Source organism: Ipomoea nil, unplaced genomic scaffold, assembly GCF_001879475.1.
Source record: "Ipomoea nil cultivar Tokyo-kokei standard unplaced genomic scaffold, Asagao_1.1 scaffold0813, whole genome shotgun sequence".
NCBI classification, from domain to species: domain Eukaryota; kingdom Viridiplantae; phylum Streptophyta; class Magnoliopsida; order Solanales; family Convolvulaceae; genus Ipomoea; species Ipomoea nil.
This window is the reverse complement of record NW_017617241.1, coordinates 1,920,484-1,938,824: the sequence shown is the minus strand read 5'-3', so window position 1 is coordinate 1,938,824 and position 18,341 is coordinate 1,920,484. Positions and strand designations below refer to the sequence as shown.

The 18,341-nt window shown below is 37.3% G+C and overlaps 3 protein-coding genes across 9 annotated transcripts; 2 read left to right on the top strand and 1 right to left on the bottom strand.

Moving 5' to 3' along the window:
- The first annotated feature begins 205 nt into the window (after positions 1-205).
- LOC109178093 lies at positions 206-6,188 on the top strand. Of its 6 annotated transcripts, none has more exons than XM_019327617.1 (9): positions 211-377; positions 1,013-3,584; positions 3,677-3,745; positions 4,183-4,335; positions 4,590-4,753; positions 4,864-5,011; positions 5,168-5,290; positions 5,559-5,646; positions 5,825-6,188. In XM_019327617.1, the coding sequence occupies exons 2-9, from the start codon at positions 1,071-1,073 to the stop codon at positions 6,004-6,006; spliced, it is 3,441 nt and encodes a 1,146-aa protein (XP_019183162.1). In that variant the 5' UTR covers positions 211-377; positions 1,013-1,070; the 3' UTR covers positions 6,007-6,188. The 6 variants fall into 6 exon arrangements, with proteins under 6 accessions (XP_019183163.1, XP_019183164.1, XP_019183162.1 ...); XM_019327616.1 differs by having other exon boundaries at positions 999-3,584; XM_019327615.1 differs by having other exon boundaries at positions 857-3,584.
- A 593-nt stretch (positions 6,189-6,781) lies between these two features.
- Positions 6,782-9,103, top strand: LOC109178098 (peroxisomal 2,4-dienoyl-CoA reductase). Its single transcript, XM_019327628.1, has 5 exons — positions 6,782-7,116; positions 7,439-7,598; positions 8,034-8,206; positions 8,298-8,520; positions 8,655-9,103. Exons 1-5 carry the CDS (start codon positions 6,925-6,927, stop codon positions 8,807-8,809), a joined length of 903 nt encoding a protein of 300 aa, XP_019183173.1. The 5' UTR covers positions 6,782-6,924; the 3' UTR covers positions 8,810-9,103.
- A 101-nt stretch (positions 9,104-9,204) lies between these two features.
- LOC109178094 (ATP-dependent zinc metalloprotease FTSH 12, chloroplastic) lies at positions 9,205-17,080 on the bottom strand. Of its 2 annotated transcripts, none has more exons than XM_019327621.1 (19): positions 16,443-17,080; positions 16,167-16,351; positions 15,441-15,667; positions 14,918-15,198; positions 14,606-14,683; positions 14,275-14,517; positions 14,044-14,184; positions 13,793-13,960; positions 13,463-13,575; positions 13,066-13,282; positions 12,631-12,702; positions 12,204-12,323; positions 12,006-12,122; positions 11,738-11,914; positions 11,090-11,209; positions 10,892-10,966; positions 10,254-10,361; positions 10,025-10,105; positions 9,205-9,656 (listed from the first exon to the last, which is right to left on the bottom strand). In XM_019327621.1, the coding sequence occupies exons 1-19, from the start codon at positions 16,881-16,883 to the stop codon at positions 9,579-9,581; spliced, it is 3,042 nt and encodes a 1,013-aa protein (XP_019183166.1). In that variant the 5' UTR covers positions 16,884-17,080; the 3' UTR covers positions 9,205-9,578. The 2 variants fall into 2 exon arrangements, with proteins under 2 accessions (XP_019183166.1, XP_019183167.1); XM_019327622.1 differs by having other exon boundaries at positions 14,918-15,195; positions 16,443-17,079.
- Between the last annotated feature and the right edge of the window lie 1,261 nt (positions 17,081-18,341).

Sequence of the window (18,341 nt, the reverse complement as noted above, 5' to 3'; positions counted from 1 at the left end):
CAGCACATATCGCTTGAAAACTTAAGAATTATTATCGATTTCTTAAATCTCAAAAAATAAAGTGGAGTATTGTATATTGAAGTGAGTGCCTGAGCGAGTGGCAGTTGGGTAAAAGGTGAGGATTAGAGGGACAGGTTGGGAATTTGAGTAAAAAGAAGAGAAGCGCGGCTTGACTTAGGAATGGGGGGGCGTGAGACAATTAAGTTGGGTAAATCGCCGAGGCGTCATCGTCAGAATCCCCATCCCCGTCGTTGTATTCCCCAAAGCATCCATTCTTCATGCTCTAAAGTCCGAACCGCATCACGCACTTCACTCTTTATCAAAATGCCGCCGCTTTCACTCTGAAGCTCAATCTGTAGTATGCTCTTTCTTTCATGGTAAACTCATATTTTTATTTTGACTTTAAATCCATTCCATCTCTTATTATTGTTTTTCTAGGCAGGATACGCATACTGGTATATGGTTACCCGGTTGTGGTGTTCAATTTGGATAATATTTTTCAGATACTGAATAAACAAGCTCTCTTTCTCTCTCTCTACTAAGAAATTGGACCTTAAAATGCTTGCTTCTTTCGTCTGATTGACTAGACTCGACAGTATAGGCATTACTCTCCTAGCGCTGCCAAGCTAGGCAGATGCTCAAAAACCAACTGAAGTTTATTAAATTTGTTACTCCATATATCACAATTTTATGTTTCCTGCCTGATTTGGTTCAATATTGTCTTCGCTTTTGTACACGGCAATGACAGTGAATCTCTTTTTTTATATGTTTCCACCAGCGTATTAGTTCACATCATTGGACTTGGGTTGCTCTTGTCCCACTACTGAAATTGCATTTTGCTGTTTCTCACATCAAGCTTCACACTCACCTTGATGCTTGCTCAACTCTGAATCCTTGATTTTGAGATATATGTTTTCTGTAATTGCGAATAATCCTGTGCTGGAGCTGGAGCGAATTGCTTATTCAAATTCATTCTGCATCCCCTTACTTGTTTCCAGATTCCTAACAATAGGTGAGCTATTGTGGCATCGCTTCACTTGTAAGAGAGCTTAGATCTACTTTTTGCTGTGATGGAGCAATCAAAGGGTCAAAACCACTTGCATTATAACGCTAGAGAACACAGCAATGCACAAGTAATTCCTGAAACCCAGGTTTTTAAGAGGGACCTACCAGAATATGATAATCCTGATTTGAACCATCAAGAGACTAAGCCTGTGCTTAATTACTCAATACAGACAGGTGAAGAGTTTTCTCTTGAATTCATGCTTGACCGCTTTAATACCAGAAAGCCCCAGCTCCCAAATACTTCTGTTGATCCAAGTCATACACCTGGTTACTTGGAGCTAAAAGGTATTTTGGGAATTGGTCATACTGGATCCGAGAGAGGTTCAGATGTTTCCATGCTTACTACAATGGAAGGTCCAAGAGATATTGATGAAAGAAACTCTTCCTTATTATACCAAGACAAAAGTAACAATGGGTCTATGCTACCTGCACAACAGACTTCCTCAGACCACAATGGCTTTCGATCACTTATCTATGCCTCATCTGGAGCATCTGATAGTTTAGTGGCACGGCTTAAAATCCTTTGCAGCTTTGGTGGAAAAATACTACCTCGGCCAAGCGATGGAAAGCTCAGGTATGTTGGAGGTGAAACACGCATTATCCGTGTAAGGAAGGACATAATGTGGCATGAGTTATGGCACAAGGCTATAGCAATCTATAACCACACTCATATTATAAAATATCAGCTTCCTGGAGAGGATCTTGATGCTTTAGTTTCTGTGTCATGTGATGAGGATTTGCAGAATATGATGGAAGAATGTAATGTTTTAGATGATACAGAAGGAACAAAAAAGCTTAGGATGTTTTTGTTTTCTATGATTGACTTGGAGGATACTCATTTTAGTCTATCTAACTCTCATGCTGATTCTGAGATTCAGTATGTTGTTGCTGTCAATGGCTTTGACCTTGAATCCAGGAAAAGCTCAATTTTGCATTGTCTAGGCTCTTCTGCTAACAACTTAGCTGAGCTAGATGTGCAGAATGTTGAGATGGACACAGGTAAGCTACCACATTATGATGACGGTAAGCCGCAGAATTTGCAATCCACTTACAATTTGAATTCCTATATGCGGGTCTCTGAAAGTCTCATACCAAGACAAAATGGAATTTTGGCTCAGAAAGAAGATATTGAGGAGCAGCTGTTGGATGGATTAAGTGAGCAGCATTTACAAACTCGTCTAAAGCCAGTGAAATCAGATGCCAATGCTTCAGCTTATCAGGGAGGTGAAGCTCAAGGTGATCAAATATTATCAAATGAGCAGCTTTCTGCTTCGCATTTGGTTAATAAAAATGCTAAAGGTTACTTTCCCATTGAGAATGAGGGAAGGTCACAATATCCGATACAGATATCTTCTGCCCTCGAAACTGTTAGTCCTGAACTTCCTAGATCTGGTGGAAATAACTGTAGCAGTGCATCTGCTCTTGAACCTAGCAATTCAGAACCTGATCCAATTGATTTGAGCTTCTTTGAGCCCACTCCACCACCTCCTCCTCAGAGCGTTTTTCGCTCTGAGCGAATCCCCCGAGAGCAAGCAGAGTTGCTAAACAGGATATCAAAGTCAGATGATTCACACAATTCTCAGCTTCTTATGACCCATCCTCATCCTGATGTTGCACAGGCAGATTTCCTTGCAGAATCTGTTGAAAAAGTGCAAAACTTAAATTTGGTACAGAATGAGCAGACCATTCACACTGAAAACCCTCTATCTGCTGATCCTCAAACCACTAACAAAACTCAAAGGGTGAAGCAGGCAATACCAATTAGTCTGGATATGAAAGACAAAGCACATGAGAGCCCTGTTGTTCTCCAAGAAACAGTATCCGCTGAAAATGTTAGTAAAATTGTTTTGGTTGATGATACAGTGGAAGCTGGATCAAGGGTTAATGCTGTAAGCCAACTGAATACCGAGAAACACCATGAAGACCCGGGGAATAGTCTTCCTGACATTCATTGGAGAGACAGGGTTGGCAGTGAGCTATTGCCTAATAATAATCAAGGTCTTTCTAAACATTCAGACCAGATAGGGAATTATAATGGTGTTGTTACTTCAGAAGAACCATGTGTTGGTGGAGCTAAATCTGAGCAAGGAGACATCCTAATTGATATCAATGATAGGTTCCCTCGGGATATCCTTTCTGATATATTTGCACAAGCTATACTTTCTGGTAGTTTAAGTAACACTGGTTCAACATCTAAGAATGGAGCTGGTGTAAGTGTGAACATGGAAAACCTTGATCCAAAGCACTGGTCCTTCTTCCAAAAGTTGGCAGGTGATGAGTTTGCTAAGAGAGATGTTTCTCTAATTGACCAAGATCATCTTGGGTATTCTCCTGGGCTTCAAAAAATTGAGGAGGCTTCTTCACCATATGGTATAATGCCTTCTGCAGACGATAGAGTTTCCTTAGGCCATTTGGATCAGCAAGTTAATCTTGGTGAGGATAATCAGAGAGAATTATCAAGTGTTGGAACCAATTCTGTGATGTTGCATTCTGGTTATGGTCCAAACTCAGAGTATGAGGTATAATTTCTCTATGGTGTAATACATTATAGTCATTACCTGATATGGGTCTTATTCTGATTTGTGATTTTGATCGATTTCATTTCATGAAGGATGGAATTAGAAATATTGGACTGCCTCCTTTAGGACCTTTGGTGGATTTCGACATAAATTCTTTGCAGGTAAGATTTCAACATTGGTGTTCTTTTACTATGCAGATAAATGTTGTATTGTGAATTTGTTATATGCTTGAGAAACTTGTTGTTTGCTTAAGTCAGGATTAAGTTATTGTTTTCTGGCGTTGACTTCATTCTGTAAGCACAAAACACCATGAATGCATGTGCAAACTGGTGGTCCTTGAAGTCTTTTGCTTAAATAATTTTCTGTCCATGGATGCATGACACTCTAAAAAGTATTGCAATGCTTATGAAGATATGATATTTTTCTAATATTACTTTTAAATAAACCATAATCATTAAGAGCATCCTAAAATTCCAAATTCGTTATACAGCTTCACTTTGGTCTTTTTATGCAAGGGCAATGGTATTTCACATATTTATTTATTTATTTTAAAATTTTATTTTCAAAGCCTTTTTTTTTTTTTTTTTTTGCATTGCAGCTCATCGGGAATGATGATCTTGAGGAATTGAAGGAACTTGGTTCAGGCACATTTGGGACAGTGTACCATGGAAAGTGGAGGGGGACCGATGTTGCAATTAAACGAATAAAAAAGAGTTGCTTCACTGTGCGATCATCAGAGCAAGAGAGATTGGTGATCTTTCTTCAACTAAACATAAAACCAACGCAACTCTCCTTCCCCTTTTCTTTTCATTTATGCATTTAGAATAAACTTATTCCTGAGTTTCAGCGAGAGTCTTTTCATTAACTTTGTAAACCTGTAAGTTGCCTTAGAAAACAAATTAAAGGAGGATTAGATCCATAATTGTTAATTCATGTAAGTTCTTATTTAGTCTCTCATTTGTCACTTACTCTAGTTCTTGCTCTTCATATTCTTCTTGTTTCCAGACTGTAGAGTTCTGGAGGGAAGCTGATATTCTGTCAAAGCTTCATCACCCAAATGTGGTGGCATTTTACGGTGTAGTACAAGATGGAATAGGTGGAACTCTTGCTACTGTAACTGAGTATATGGTGGATGGTTCTCTAAGGCATGTTCTACTTCGCAAAGATAGGTACTATTCCCTCTGCTTGATGTCATTCTTTAAATTTTGGTGGTTGTATAGTTTTGGGTGTGTTGTAATCTCTAAACAACATAAAGCTGACTGTAAGTGCATGTCTGCAGGCACCTTGATCGGCGAAAACGGCTCATAATAGCTATGGATGCAGCATTTGGGATGGAATACTTGCATTCAAAAAATATTGTGCATTTCGACCTGAAATGTGACAATTTACTGGTGAACTTGAAAGATCCTTCGCGACCTATATGCAAGGTTATTTTGATGAGATTTTAAAACTGCTTACCTGTGATGAGCTCTTTTCTTTAGGATCAATTACCCTGATTTATTCTGATAAATTATGTTCTGTAACTATTTAATTTTAAGAGAAGTCGAGAAAAAGATGTGCTGATATTGCTATTATTTCGTTAGGTTGGTGATTTTGGTTTGTCAAAGATAAAACGGAACACCTTGGTCTCTGGTGGAGTTAGGGGGACACTTCCATGGATGGCTCCTGAACTGTTAAATGGTAGCAGCAATAAAGTTTCTGAAAAAGTAAGTTGTAATTATCAGTCTGTCAAATTTCTTCTCATACATAAAATTTCTTCCATTTACTGTAGCATCTTTTGCCTTACACTCTATGAACAGAAATTTCTTGGAGACTTTTCAACCTTTCCTCTTCTTCTATTTTCTATCTGAATTTCTTTATTATGGGTTACTATATGTTTTGATGGTTGGATGAATTCTTATTTTGTGTCTGTAGTCTAGTTTTCAAGCATATCAAGTAATCTTCTTACACTGATTTTGGATTACTGTTCAACAGGTTGATGTGTTCTCCTTTGGTATTGTCTTATGGGAGATTCTCACTGGAGAGGAGCCTTATGCCAACATGCATTACGGTGCAATCATAGGTGTGTTTCTTGTATGCCGTTTTTGAACAGTTGGTAGAACTAGTGTTGAATGCTTGTATGCATTTGAAACATAGTTAAAGTATGTTATGCATCATGCCTGCCTTGTGCCGGAGTGGTTATTGATTTAACTCGTATTTTGAATTAATTAACATGACATTCCTAATTGTGTGATATGCAGGAGGCATAGTGAGCAACACATTGAGGCCAAGTATTCCAAGTTACTGTGATCCAGAGTGGAGAAACTTAATGGAGCAGTGTTGGGCTCCAAATCCCGCATCCAGGCCATCATTTACAGAAATTGCAAGTCATTTACGGTCATTGTCCACTGCCGCCCAGACAAAAGCACCCAAGACATCATAACTATTAACTAGTTGTGGAGTAGTAATGTATTCGTTGGTTGTTCTGGTTCTGGGTATAATATAATTCCTCCCCTCCCCCTTTTTTGCTCTTCACTTTGGAACCAGCAATGGCCATTTTTGGGAACATATATGTATTTCTTTTCAAAAAAAAGTTTAGTAACATAGTCTCATACTCTCATTACACATGACTGTTTCCATCGTGGCCTAATATTAACAAGCTAAGTGGAGAACAGCTGCTCTTTGTTCATCCATGGACCATGACGGAGAGGAATTTAGCTCAGTGGTTTATTTTATTTTATCAACTTAAAATAACATGGCAATTGGGAGTAGACTCAATACAAGTTGGGAGTAGACCATGGCGGGAGGACAAGCTTTAAAATGGTTGAAGAAGACTCAAGACTAATTGAATCAGATGCATTCTTAATTATTCATTGTCTTAATACTTGTAATTGTGTTTCTTCTTTTGATCTTATTCTAAAAAATATCAAGAAAATAGTTGATGATTCTCTTCTCATGTGTTAATTTTACTTTTATTAAACGATTTACAAACACGATTAGTTGTTACTCTGAAAAGAAGCGTGTTCTATGCTAATTATAGGGAGTATTTTCATAATCTTCCCTTCTTCCTTTTAGAAACAGTTGCTTTGGAAGCTATAAATGAAATGAAATGTTTGTTTCTTTGTTTGAAAAAAAAACTGACATGACAATTATAATTTAGGAATAAAAAGGCTAAAAAGTGAAGCAGTAGTGTTGTTTCTAATTTAGGAAAGTTAATGGACGATAGGTAATTTAAGAGTCAAAACAAGGACAAATCATCTCTCTCTCGGTCTCTCCTACAAGTCGATGCCTGAAGGGAGGACAATACTACCACAAAACAAATAGTTTGTGACGAGGCAAGAAGAAGAAAAGTATAGTTGTAATGGAGTCGTCGTCACCGTTCAGATCAGATATCCTCCGAGGAAAAGTAGCCCTCTTGACCGGAGGTGGTTCCGGCATCGGTTTCGAGATCTCCACCCAGTTTGGCAAGCATGGTGCCTCTATCGCCATCATGGGCCGCCGCTCCTCTGTCGTACAATCCGCCGTCTCTACGCTCCAATCCCTCGGAATTCCCGTAAAAATCCAATCTTTCTTCAACCCCTGCTCCGTTCATTTCCTAATTGCATATACTATTCAACCACACTAATTTCATTTCGTAATTACATAGTAATTGACATTCTCTCTCTCTCTTTGCTAATCGTGTTTACATCTTAATTGGAATTTGTATGATTGGTAGAATGGTAGTTGTGGATCAAACTTGTGATGATTAAAGGGAAAATGAGTATTTACTTTCTCCTGCTCAGTATCTTCTACATCATCATCTTAATGTATACAGCTGGTTTCTCTGACAATTTCCAATAATTATAATATATTATACCATACCATTACCATACCAGGCAGTAGGTTTTCAGGGGGATGTGCGCAAACAGGAAGATGCAAAGAGAGTGGTGGAGTCCACTGTCAAACATTTTGGGAAGCTTGACATTCTTGTCAACGCTGCAGCCGGCAATTTTCTTGTTTCACCTGAGGATTTGTCTCCCAACGGTTTTCGAACAGGTTTTCTCTAACCACTGTTATATCAACATATACTCAAGTATTTGATGCAAAATTTTGATTTGGAGTAATGGCTTGTATTATCTTTTCTGTTTAAATATGTACTGTGTATGCAAATGCCCCTGATGAACCAACCTAAAGAAAAAGGTTTGTTCAACATATTGCATACACTGGATAAGGGGCTTGTTTGAATGTTATCTGAGCAGCATATTGCTTGTTAGTGAGAATTGCCTGGAAGATAGGCGTGCCAGGTGTATGACTGACATGTCCTTACGATTCATCATATTAAAAACATAGATGGCGATGATGTGTAGTGGTGTTTGTTAATTTAGCAGACAGAATTTCCAAATTTGATATACATAAATTGCTTCTCTCTTCCTTTTTTATTCTCTAGTGGTCTTCTCACAGTTAGTTTTCAATTTAAATTACTTGGTGCAGTGTTGGATATTGATTCTGTGGGTACGTTCACAATGTGCCATGAAGCTCTCAAGTATCTCAAGAAAGGAGGTCCTGGGAGAAGTCCATCTTCTTCTGGTGGAACAATACTAAATATTAGTGCCACTTTACACTACACTGCCTCTTGGTATCAAATCCATGTAGCTGCAGCAAAGGTTTGTGGTTGGCTTAATTTGTGTCCACTGTTCTGCAAACTTTTAGCTTTTAGCTTTTAGCTTTACACACCACCCTTGTTGCTGTCCCTAGGCTGCTGTTGATGCAGTTACTAGAAATTTGGCTCTGGAATGGGGTACTGACTATGACATTAGAGTAAATGGGATTGCACCGGGTCCCATAGGTGACACAACTGGTTTGAGTAAACTTTTACCTCAAGAGATGGATGGGAGTAATCGTGACCACGTGCCTCTTTACAAAGTTGGGGAGAAGTGGGATATTGCTATGGCTGCTCTCTACATTTCATCAGATGCTGGTAAGTGTGGGGTTTGGTGTTTGCATTGTTATAATACCTGTGCTGTGCTGTTTGTCTTAGCTTCATAATGTTGTTATTGAAACTCAATCTTGTATGACATGACATGACATGATGCTCGTCCTTGTATCTTGAAGGAAAATATGTAAATGGGACAACTATGATAGTTGATGGGGGACTCTGGCTTAGTCACCCTCGCTATCTGCATAAAGATGCAGTTAAAGAGCTTTCGCGAACAGTGGAGAAAAGATCAAGAGATGCACCAGTTGGTGTTCCTTCGAGCAAACTTTGATCTCCTCCCCTCCCCTCCCCTCCCCTCCCCTATCAAATACCAGCCTGCAACAGCAAGTACGGTGTCTGCTTTGCTTTGCAATGCAAGGAAAGGAAAGGAAAGGAAAAATAAAGGGAAGTAATATTTAATGCCCAATAAATTAATTGCAGAACTAGAGTGTGACCCATTTGAAATAGAACTACATTATTTACCTCCTATTCAGGATGGGAACTGTATTTGGCCAACTATTATCTTTTAGATTGGTATTGATGTTAATACTTATTGTTTCAAACTTTTAGCTATCCCATTTTCACGCAGCTACCTTACCTACCTCACACATTGAATATTGTTGAATGTTGAGTATCAGAGGTAATGAAGAAGAAATGTTACATCACATGCTTTTAACGCCCATCAACTTCTCGGAATCGAACCATGTTATTACTGCACATAATAGACACCTTTAACAACTCACTAGTGTATTTACATTACAAAAAGATTGCACTTTTGGAGGTTAAAATTTTGAATAATGATCAAGGTTGCCATCTCAATCTTTATTGGAAAGCCCATCTTGAAACAGAGCAACAGACAGATAAATCATTGTTGCATCAAAATTTATCATCCTAGCTACTATGTTTCCCAAATGCTAATTTCAGCTACCACTTGCATGCCACCAAACTCACTACAAAACTCTCAACCATCCTTCGTTTCCCAGTGTTTTCTCTCTCTCTCTCTCTGAATGGTAATTCCATCTACCATTCACATGCCACCAAACTCATGATGTTACTACAACTTAACTTCGGTGCAGGGGTGCGGGATACACATCGAGTGGTTCATAACGCAGGCGGTTATTATGAGGCAATGGTCCTTCCTGAAAACATTTTCACATAATTAGCAAAATTGTAAATATGCATAAAGATTAAAGCTTTTGACACTAATATCAAGTGGTAATTTTCCCATTCCTTTCAAGAGCAGCATCTGGTGAGATGAGCTGAGCTTGTCAATTCAGTGTTTACAGTTATATAAATATCCATGACATGATAGTGTTCTAATATCTAGCACGACTAGTGCACAGAAATTTATGGTTTGCAAGATACAGTTTAAGGTGGATTAATACTTTATGTTAAGCCAAAAATCCTTTGAAACAAGCTACCAATAGAGTTTGCAGAAAGCGAGCAGCTGTAAATCCATGTGACAACTAATTAATAAGAAAAAGTTATGTGTTAGATAGAATATCACCTCTTCCAAGTTTATTTGATAAGGCTTCACAAAATCTTCAAACATCACAGGTGATAACCCTTTCATTTTCTCTTCCACTTTCTGGGAAAGAAACAATGGAGGATGAATAGGAGGATATGCCATGTCTTACTAAAGCACACTAATATATGAATTAAAAAAGAGAGAGAGAGAGAGAGAGAGAGAGAGAGAGAGAGAGAGAGAGAGAGAGAGAGAGAAAAGGTTAACATACCAATCCTGTTATTCTTGATTGTTCTAGAAGCTCATTCACAATTATATCGAGAAAATGCCGGTTGGCCATCAACCCCTTCATTGCAAGCTCTTCTGTCTCTTCAATGTACTGTTATCAAAAATGAAACCAATTGTTATTTGACTAAAAAGCCAATAAGGTAAATATAGACTTAAAAGAACCACATGTAAAAAGTAAAAACAAAACAAATGCACTTTTTTTAATAGTACATGAACAGTTTTTTAATAATAGATAAACACACTTACTTTCTTCATTAACTATCAGTCTTAACCCGTACTTGATAAAGTTAGGCCTACAACTTCATAGTAGCACGAAAATGCACTTTTAATAATATAAGACACTGCTCTAAAATGAGATTCCTATGAGTTACCAATAGAGGGAGAGGAGAACCTAATGGGCATAACACAACTCCAAACAGCTAAATTGGTACTTTTTCTCCAAAGCAGAAATCCAAGGGGAAAAGTCACTGGATATATCTTGTGAAAACATAGAGAAGCGAAAGTAGAATCGATGCAACTAAATAAATATACATCACCAGGAATATAAAAAGTGAAGACCGAAAATTTGACCCATTTCAAAGTAGGAACAAAATGAACATAAAGAAGACAATTTCAAGTCACCCTTGTCAACTCCCGAGTAAATAGTTCAGATACTTCAACTGTCATATTCGCAGGAATTACATATGGATCATCCCACTGAAATCAGAAAAAATGTTAATAAGACATGTTAGACACTAGTGATTCAAAACATAAATGCAAAACATATTGTGTCATTTATTTAACAAAGATAAAGATAAAGAATAAAAAATAAAACAATACCTTATATTTTATTATCTCACCATCAGGATCATCCGGTCGATCACCCAACCCTACTTTCTTTGTCAAAGCAGTAAGCCCCAACCTAGAGTTCCTAGGACTTATCACCATTTCTCGAGCAATCTGGAGATAAGATGAAAAATGAGTTGGTAGGCAGGTTTCATGGTAACAAGTGCCCTAATTGCACTAAGATAAATCAATTGCCTGAGCAAGTGTTGGTGGGCATACACACAAACACAACACCTCTTTAGAAATTAGAAGGGCACTCGATTGGCAGAAAGCACATACTTACAAAACAGGCCAACATGTAGTCCCCCACCACCCCACCCCACCCCAACCCTTCTACATGAAATACAACTCATCAACTCCCTCCCTCTGTCCTGAACTGTCATGTTAGAGAAAACACGTGGAGCCATGGATTTGAGAAACTTTATTTAATATATTATTGACCAATTTAATTCAGTAGCTCCATCCTGGGCTACTGGCGTTTCAATATATATTATTTCTCAACTATCTTTAATTTCAATGAGGAGAGGGACATTGCTGGAAAGGAACCTATAAAAGCCATCATTGAATTCAATATTGTTGCATAAGAAATTTAGTTGCAATACATAGCTTCTTGATCATTAGTAGATGAAGGATGTAATGTACCTTTGTGATCTTTTCCATATCATCTGTGCCTCCATCAGTAATATCATCACCAAATACAATTCGTTCAGCACAACGCCCACCATGAGCTACCACCATTTGCATTTTCATGTAGCCAAAGGTTGTGTAACCTTGATCAACCATTTCCTCTCTAGGGTAAAAAACTGATATTGCAGTTTCCTGTTCCAAGCAACAAGCCAACAACCAGTAAGTTTGAGGGCAATGAAAGCATAATCAAACATGATCATATTTAGATGACCAGAAATTATACTTTTCCACCAGGTAGAAGCTGAGAAAATGCATGCCAATCAAATCTAGGGAACAAGTGTGCCAACACAATGTGACCAGCTTCATGTACTGCCAGCAATCTTTTCTTTTCAAGAGAGATCTGTTACAAATAATCTTAGGAAATGATCAACCATGTGTAACTCAGCTCTATTTGTTTGCAACAATGTGGAAGAATTCATACATTTTGTTCACACTTTTGCTGCTCTTCCTCTGTTAGAAGGACACCCATGCCTTCAAGCAACTGCTTGTCCAACACATCCATGATGTCCTGCTGGTAGATCCTAGAATGCCCTTTCCTTACCTGCATGTATATCCAAACCACCTTATGAATATTCATAAGAATATATAAAATATAAGTCATTCATCAGAGCATATATTTGCATTTACAGGTCTTTTGCACCTCAAAATTTGTAAGCATAGATTCATCAAGCACTACCATAAATGTTAGAGAAGGAAAGCACATTTCTTCACTTCTCATTTTGTGTTTTTTCCTTTATTCCCCTCCTCAAGAGAAAGCAGGAAATAAGTGTTATAAAAGAAAGGTTAGAAATTGTATACAAATTAAAATTGGAAAATGATTTTTTTGAAAAAAAAACAAAGAGACTTACAGACATTATTCCAGCTTCATTGACTAGATTTCTTATGTCTGCCCCAGAATACCCAACAGTGCGAAAGACAAGCTGCGGGATAAAGAAAAAAAATATGCTGTGAGCCCATTCAGTTTTGGGACATACAGGAGTAGAAACAGCCATGTGAACCAACAATGTACCACTTTGAAGCACATCAGAGGAAAAATAAAGTATATATAAATCATAAGGATGTTTGATAGACATTTGAATCCCAACAACGAAAGCATAAAAATGATATTAATATCAACCATTATATAAAACACCAGATATGGGGGAGAAACATATATACAGAAACGAAAAAGGAACGCATTTACTTTCTCAAAGCAAAACAGAAGCCTATTGCCAGCACTATTCAAACACCAAATTGAGGAAGAAAACAAACTGGAATTATAGTCAGAAAAGCAACACATTTACTTTCTCGAAGTCAACGTCATCAGAAAGCTGCTTCCCAGAACTGTGGACACCAAAAATTTGCACCCGTTGCTTTGCATCAGGCAAACCAATATACACACGCCTGTCTATACGTCCACGGCGAACAAATTCAAGGTCCAGTTCATCCGGTCTGTTAGTAGCACAGATAAAAATGACAGCTTGTCTGAGTGAAAATCTATCAACACCTGTTTCCTCTTTCCTGCAAACAATAAAAAAATTATAAATTATGTTTTACAAACAAAATAATATATGACAGAAGGGGAAGTATTTTAGCCTAGACAACAATTATTTCTTAAAATTATTCTGTATGTTCTCTGAAGCCCTTTGAGGATAGAGTTAAAAAAATGCAAAATAGACAAAGCAAAGATAAGAGACTAACTCCCCATCAAGCTGGGATATCAATGCCTCAAAGGTTTCTTTTCTTCGTGGATCTTTTCTTGCATGCCTTCCAGCAATAGCATCGATCTCATCAACAAACACAAAAGCAGGAGCCTACACAGAGGACAATTAAATAAAAATCTCTATGTAAAATTAGAATAAAATAGCCAAAAAGTTCAATCTTGCAAAGGTTCCACATCCACAAAGATCCTGTAACCTGGAGGTGAATGCCAACTAGAAACAATCTTTTGATTGGAGAAAATAGGAGCATGTGGTACTGACTTGTAATACTTTAACACAGATATTCACAGTTTAAAGTTAGAAAACTTACATTTCTCCTTGCAAGGGAGAACATTTCATTAATCCGTGCAACACCACTTTTTTCACTATCTGTAAACTCAGCACCAGAAGCAAAAACAAATGGCATACCACTTTCCTTTGCGAGTGTTCGAGCAAAAAGTGTCTTGCCCGTTCCAGGAGGTCCAGAAAGAAGGACACCCTACCATGCAAAATAGAGCAATCAATTCAGTGTTTAATAAAAAGTAGACCACCAAAAATAATTGGAAGAATTGATGGGTTTACCCTAACAAACTTGACTTCCTTCTCATAATACTGCATAGGGTTTCCCATGTAAATCATCAACTCATCCAAAAGATCCCAAACATCTCCTCCCAATACAACTTCTTTATACATTGATTTTGTTTCTCCAACCTCTCCGACAGGCTAAGTAGGTAAAGAAATATGATGAAGAAACTTCTCAGATAAGTAATAGTGGAAGTAAAAACCTATATATTCATGGGAGATGAAAGATACCAGAATAAAGTTTTCGGCATAAGCCATGTCAAAAAGTTGATTATATTTTTTGTAGAGGACACGGTTTGTGGTAATATGAAGAAGTATTGCAGATTCCCTAATGAAACACAAAATCAGTATCCCAGGCAGTAAAGCAAATATCACTTTTAGAAAGTAATGCATCTGCCGCTTCTGCTGGAGATCCACTTCAGCTCCAGAACTAGTTATCATCTCAAACAAGAAGGGATCTAATGGAATATCAACCTACAAGAAGAATATGCTAGTGTCAACAAAATATTCAAATTCAAGAGGAGATGCATTTTAACTATGCAGCAACAGAGACATTACTCACAGTGTATTCTAGAGGGAACCCTTCTTTCATTGTTACATACACTCGCTTCAGATCCTCTGTGAAGACAATAGCAGCAACCTGTCAATTTTCCAATCCATTACTTCATCCCACGGTCATTTATTCATGAAAGTTCTCATTAGGTGCAATAATCAGGTTCCATGTGTGGATTTAGAGAGCAAGTAATCCCTATGTTACTATCCATTGTATATTTGAAGCCTCAAAGGATAAATAGAACTTTCTGGAGGTTCCATGAATGTTTACTTGTGAGGAGAGAGTAGTAAAAATCAGTGGAAGGGGCAATTTTTTTTTTACCTCAGACGAATCAAGTTTTTGAAGAAAATACGTATATGGAAGCTTTGGGCGATAGCGCCACCATCTTTTTGATATCCACAATGCTCTGGTTCCTTGAGTTTCACTTGTCTTCTCAACCACATCTTTGCGAAGGCTGTTTTTAACCTCCTCCATGTCAAATTCAACCACGTACCTAGCGTTTAATGAGTCTAACTGTTCAGCCAGCTTCTCCTTTCTAAGAATGTCATTCCATACTTTAAGTCTTTCACGCCAATTTCCTTTAGTGTCCCGATTTTCAGCTGCTAAACAAACATTGGAAGAAAGGCTTAAATAGAAAACAAATTGTGCCAAATTCTAGCACCAAACCCAATATCACCGCTCTCAAAAAAAGAAAAAAATAATCAATGCATTAAAGCTTGTGTCCTTCTTAAAGAACAATATAATTTTACAAGTTTATAAGAACCTGAAGTGCAAGAATTCAGGACAAGCAAGCCTCATCTAGAAAAGTGGGAGTATCAGAGAAGTTCATTGCATATTCAAATACCTGAAATTCCTATATCTTCTTTTAGAGCCTCTTTAGTTTCTGAGTTCATTTCCACTTCACGGTCTATAATTTCTTTGATATTGTGTTCAGGACCACCAGAATCATCTTCCCATGCATGTTCCCCAACATAAGAACTATCATGAATAAGATCTCCATCTGGTCCTTCAATGAACTTCTTTAATTTTAAACCTTTTGGGATATTCTTCCTCCATAAACCTTTGTTAAATCTATAGGGAAAAAATAATCAGAAATTAGAAAGGACCATCACCATGCATAAAGCAAGTATTTTTTTTTTTTTTGTCACGGAAACTTTGATATTCCATTGTTTAATTGAACAAAATTAAGGCAATAAGAATAAGAATTGTGTTAATCCTTCTCTAAAATGTATTCTTTACATCAATTTAGTCTGTCAGCTTCTAAGCAAGACAGCATTGCATTATCTGATACTTGAAACCAAGCAACTGAAGTAAAGCATGATGGAAAAATCACACTATCCTTTCAAATTTCCGTGATTCATAGCTAATGCAGTTAATCTCTCCAACATACTGAATGATTTGGAGCAAGGTCATCACAATATGTAATGCCATCTGGCAACAGTATACAATGAGTCAGAAAATCTAGTATATATAGAGTCAAGTTATACTCTTTTACATATACGTCAAAGCACAGCTTGAAGTAAATCCTCAAATCAACATGATGGATGGTGAAAGATATAGACAAATATACCTTTTGATATTAGCAGGAGTAGGTTCAGGAATTAATGCCTCCATATATGCTTCAGTCAACTCTTTTCTTTCCCTATTAATGATTGGAGCACGAATGGCCATATAGATTCTTTGACAAGAAAAAACTGTGACAACAACATATAATAACAAAACAGCAACTCTTTTTGGTTCCCAGTTCTTAATATCCTGCAAATGAAAAGGAACAACAATGTTGAAAATACTATAGAGCGGGCACTGAGTAATACATAATTAAAACAAGAAAAGAAGAAAACTTCACCTTCCAAAGCTCCCATCTGTTCCACTCAATAAACTCAGGAAACAGCTCGAACCTAAAACGGTCGAGCTGAGCTTGGCCCTCCGTGGCCGAGTCATTAGCGTTGTTCGCAAATTCAGAAGCTCGAACCTTAGCATCTTCAACATCAAATCCCGTCTCTTTCTTCACGGACTCTCCCAATTTCTTGAGGAAACGTTCGGAACCGCGGCGAATGGACTGCGAAAGGTGAAGCCAAGAAAACCCTTGGGACCCATCTGAAGAAGACGAAGAAGAAGCTAGAAATATGGGCCTCCTCCGGCGGGAAAGCTTAAGGTTCCGTCTTTGATTGAAAAGATGCCGGCTATGAAAGACAAGATTAGAGTAAGCTTGTTTTCCGATGTTAAGTTTGATTTGAGATGAATGTAACGGGCTTGTACAGTGACGGATGGTAGTGCTTACATCCATGGAGACGCTTAGGGTCTCAAATGTGAGAGTGTGATATCGACTCTACCGCGGTTTCAGCTGCGGTGGTCGTCTCGTCGGAGTTCACTATGTGACGCCAGCAAGGGGTTTAGAGGTTTATCTTCAACAACACTTCGAGACTACAATGACAGTAACTGTGCCCCGGTCGCCCATTCTGCCATTCCATTTGTTTTACTCGGTTTATTGCAGTAAATTTTACACAGATTTTTTAAGCGACTTAATAGATTAACTTTATATATAGGCTTACATTTGTGAGAATTAATATGAATGCACACAATTTATTATATGAATGCGTACCATCTATTTTATATGTGTATTTTATAGTAAATTATGTGCATTCATTCATGTTATCACCTAAGGGATGTTCTTATATAAACGTTAATATATATATATATATATATATATATATATATATATATATATGGGCATATTCTAATGCAAACAATTATCCAAGAGATAAATCATAACCAATCCGCGCCATCCATCTTTGAAAACCAACGATTCCAATATGACCTTCGTCATGGTGACAAAATCGTAAATTGACATCAAATTACAGTTTTAGTGGACGCGCGAAGGGCATTATCAACAATGTAACATACTCAAAAATGTAAAAACCGTCCATTTCCATCAAAACCCTTCATGCGATGAAGCAAAACCAACAAAAATCTCTCGTCAAATTTGTAATATTTTGCTACAAACACTCTAGTTTTTTTTTTTTTTTTTACTGCAAAAAAAATGATGAATAACAAATTCAAGTAGTTCATGGTAAGAAAAACCCAGCTAAAATATGTAACAATTTAATATTTGTTGTTTCTTATGCATTACATAGTACATATTTCAGAAATTAATTTTACTGATAGTGCCTTGCTATAATGATACAATGTGCAAGTATTTTTGATAAATTGACAACATAATAACCTATTTTTGTATATCCAAAACCCTAAACAACATAGAAACCAGTTGATCGCTTTGCATGCTAAAAAATAATAACATTCTGACACAATGAGGGTGTGAAGTGTGAGCTAATGACCGTATATGCTAAAAAATACGGAGTAATACCATTATGGCATAATAACCTATCCCACACCCCAGGGATAGATTGACCCCCAACTGCTCTAGCAAGCACATAAGCCACTTGATTAGCATATTGTATAGCAAAACAAACAATGACATTGTCAAATTCCCTTATAATATTAATACAATTTATGACCACAAAACCATTGTAAGTGAAATAAACCGAATGTGCATGAATAGCCTTCTCAATAATATGACAATTAGTCTCCAACTTAACCTTTGTATGATCTAATGATTTCAACAATGAGGCTTCCTTGCAAGCTTTTAAGTCATAGACCATGATCACACTGTAAGAAGTCACTCCTTGTTGCTCTTAATGACTTCCATGGTTGTTTTTGTTTGCTTAGCATTTAGGGTGTGTTTGGT